The sequence below is a fragment of the Aplysia californica genome, unplaced genomic scaffold (genome assembly GCF_000002075.1).
Source record: "Aplysia californica isolate F4 #8 unplaced genomic scaffold, AplCal3.0 scaffold01842, whole genome shotgun sequence".
NCBI lineage: Eukaryota > Metazoa > Mollusca > Gastropoda > Aplysiida > Aplysiidae > Aplysia > Aplysia californica.
The window spans coordinates 6044-7788 of NW_004799112.1; the positions used below are offsets into that span (position 1 = coordinate 6044).

Here is a 1745-nt window from a genome sequence, read left to right on the forward strand (position 1 = left end):
CACGCCCCCCGCGCCGAACGCCGCCGCCATGGCGTCCGTGGAGCTGTGTGGTTGCGGCGCGGAGTGCAGCGTGGAACTGCTCGCCGGCGACGGAGCCTCGCGCTTGACGCTCACCGACGCCAGGGCGGTGCTGGGCTCGGAGGAGGAAAAGGGGGAGGAGGGGGGCGGTATCGTTGTGTTGGCGTTTGCTGTGTTGGACGACAATGAGAGCGATGAGGAAGGTGATGATGAAGAGAAGGCAGCAGCAGCGGCGACGGCTGCGCTAGATGAGTCCATGTTGCCGATGCTGCTCTTCCTGTTGGCGTTACTACTACTACCACTACTACTAAAGTTACTAGACTTATTGTCACTACTGTTGTGGTGGTGGTGGTCGCCGGTCGCGTGGGTGGGCGTGGTCGATGTCGTCACTTCCGGGTTGCTATTGGCACAGGTGGAGGAGGTGGGGGAAGTCAGGGGTGGGGAGAAAGAACTGCTCGCCACTGTGGCTGCCGACGACGACGACGACGAAGTTGCTGATGCTGCTTCTGCTGCTGCTGTCGCTACGGAGGGGGAGGAGGATGGAGGGGATGATCTGACTGCAGACGAGGAGGCAGCATGCGCCGAAGGCAGACGAGACGATGATGAAGAAGATGAAAACGGCGAGGTGGAGGAGAGCAGCAAAGGGGACGAAGGAGAGGCAAACGTTTGGTTGTTGCCACTGCTGTTGCTGCTGCTGTTGTTGTTGTTGTTGTTGTTAGGTGATGAGGATGATGATAATGATGTGTTGTTGTTGTTGTTGGTGGTGGTGGTGCTAATGCTGCTGCCGAGTAGGTTTGAGTGAGGGGTAGGGACAGCACAAGACGAGCTTCTGTTGTCTGCAACAAGAGAGGTGTAAAACGAACGTCAGAACTGGGAGGAAGGGGACATAACGCTAAGCGCTTAGACTGACATAAGTCTGCTTAGACTGACATAAGTCTGCTTAGACTGACATAAGTCTGCTTAGACTGACATAAGTCTGCTTAGACTGATATAAGTCTGCTTAGACTGACATAAGTCTGCTCAGACTTGACAACTCCACCGATAGACAAGGGCGCACAAACAGAAGAAAGGGGGAGACAAACAGGAAACAGAAGAGGACAGACCCCCCCAAAAAAACCAAAAAAAAAAAAGGAAATTAAAACAGAATGACGGCGTAGAATAATTAACACCTCTTCCCATCAAAGCCAAAAAAAAAAAGCGTGCACATGCCAACGTTAAACAAATTGAATCAAAAGAATTTATAGACAAATTTAATTTTGACCTTTAAAAAAAACGTGTTCTGTTACAACATGCACGATTTAAAGCCGTTTCCGATAAGACCTTTATAAGACGCCACCGAGCGGCAACGGGAGATCACCGTTAACAACAATACTCTTCACTCCCCAACTTTCCAGCAATAAGGTGGCAGTAGAAACTGGCCTAACAATATCAATTATTAAGAAAAAACAACAAAGCAGAACACAACATCGCTTTGAACTTTTCTCACCCCAGACTAACGAACATCATGATGAAACATCGAAATCAGGGACAACATTGCCGACTATCCACCAAATAGCTCGTCCAACTCTTCGTATACATTAAAATAGAACAAGCATGCAACAAAAAAAAAACAACCAAAAAAAACCCAACTTAACCCCCTCAAAAAAACAAAAATTTAACCCTCTTCCTTAGCTCTATCCCCCCACCCCCTCCACTTTCCTCCTCTTTCCACTTTTTGCTCCACAACC

At 49.2% G+C, this 1745-nt stretch overlaps 1 protein-coding gene across 1 annotated transcript; it reads right to left on the reverse strand.

The window, feature by feature from the left end:
* Window positions 1–23: 23 nt before the first annotated feature.
* LOC118479078 (pectinesterase inhibitor 10-like) lies at window positions 24–1173 on the reverse strand (the record flags this gene model as incomplete). Its single annotated transcript, XM_035973713.1, is given in 1 exon segment — window positions 24–1173. A coding segment is annotated over 1 exon segment (253 nt), but the record flags the coding sequence as incomplete, so codon positions are not given.
* Between the last annotated feature and the right edge of the window lie 572 nt (window positions 1174–1745).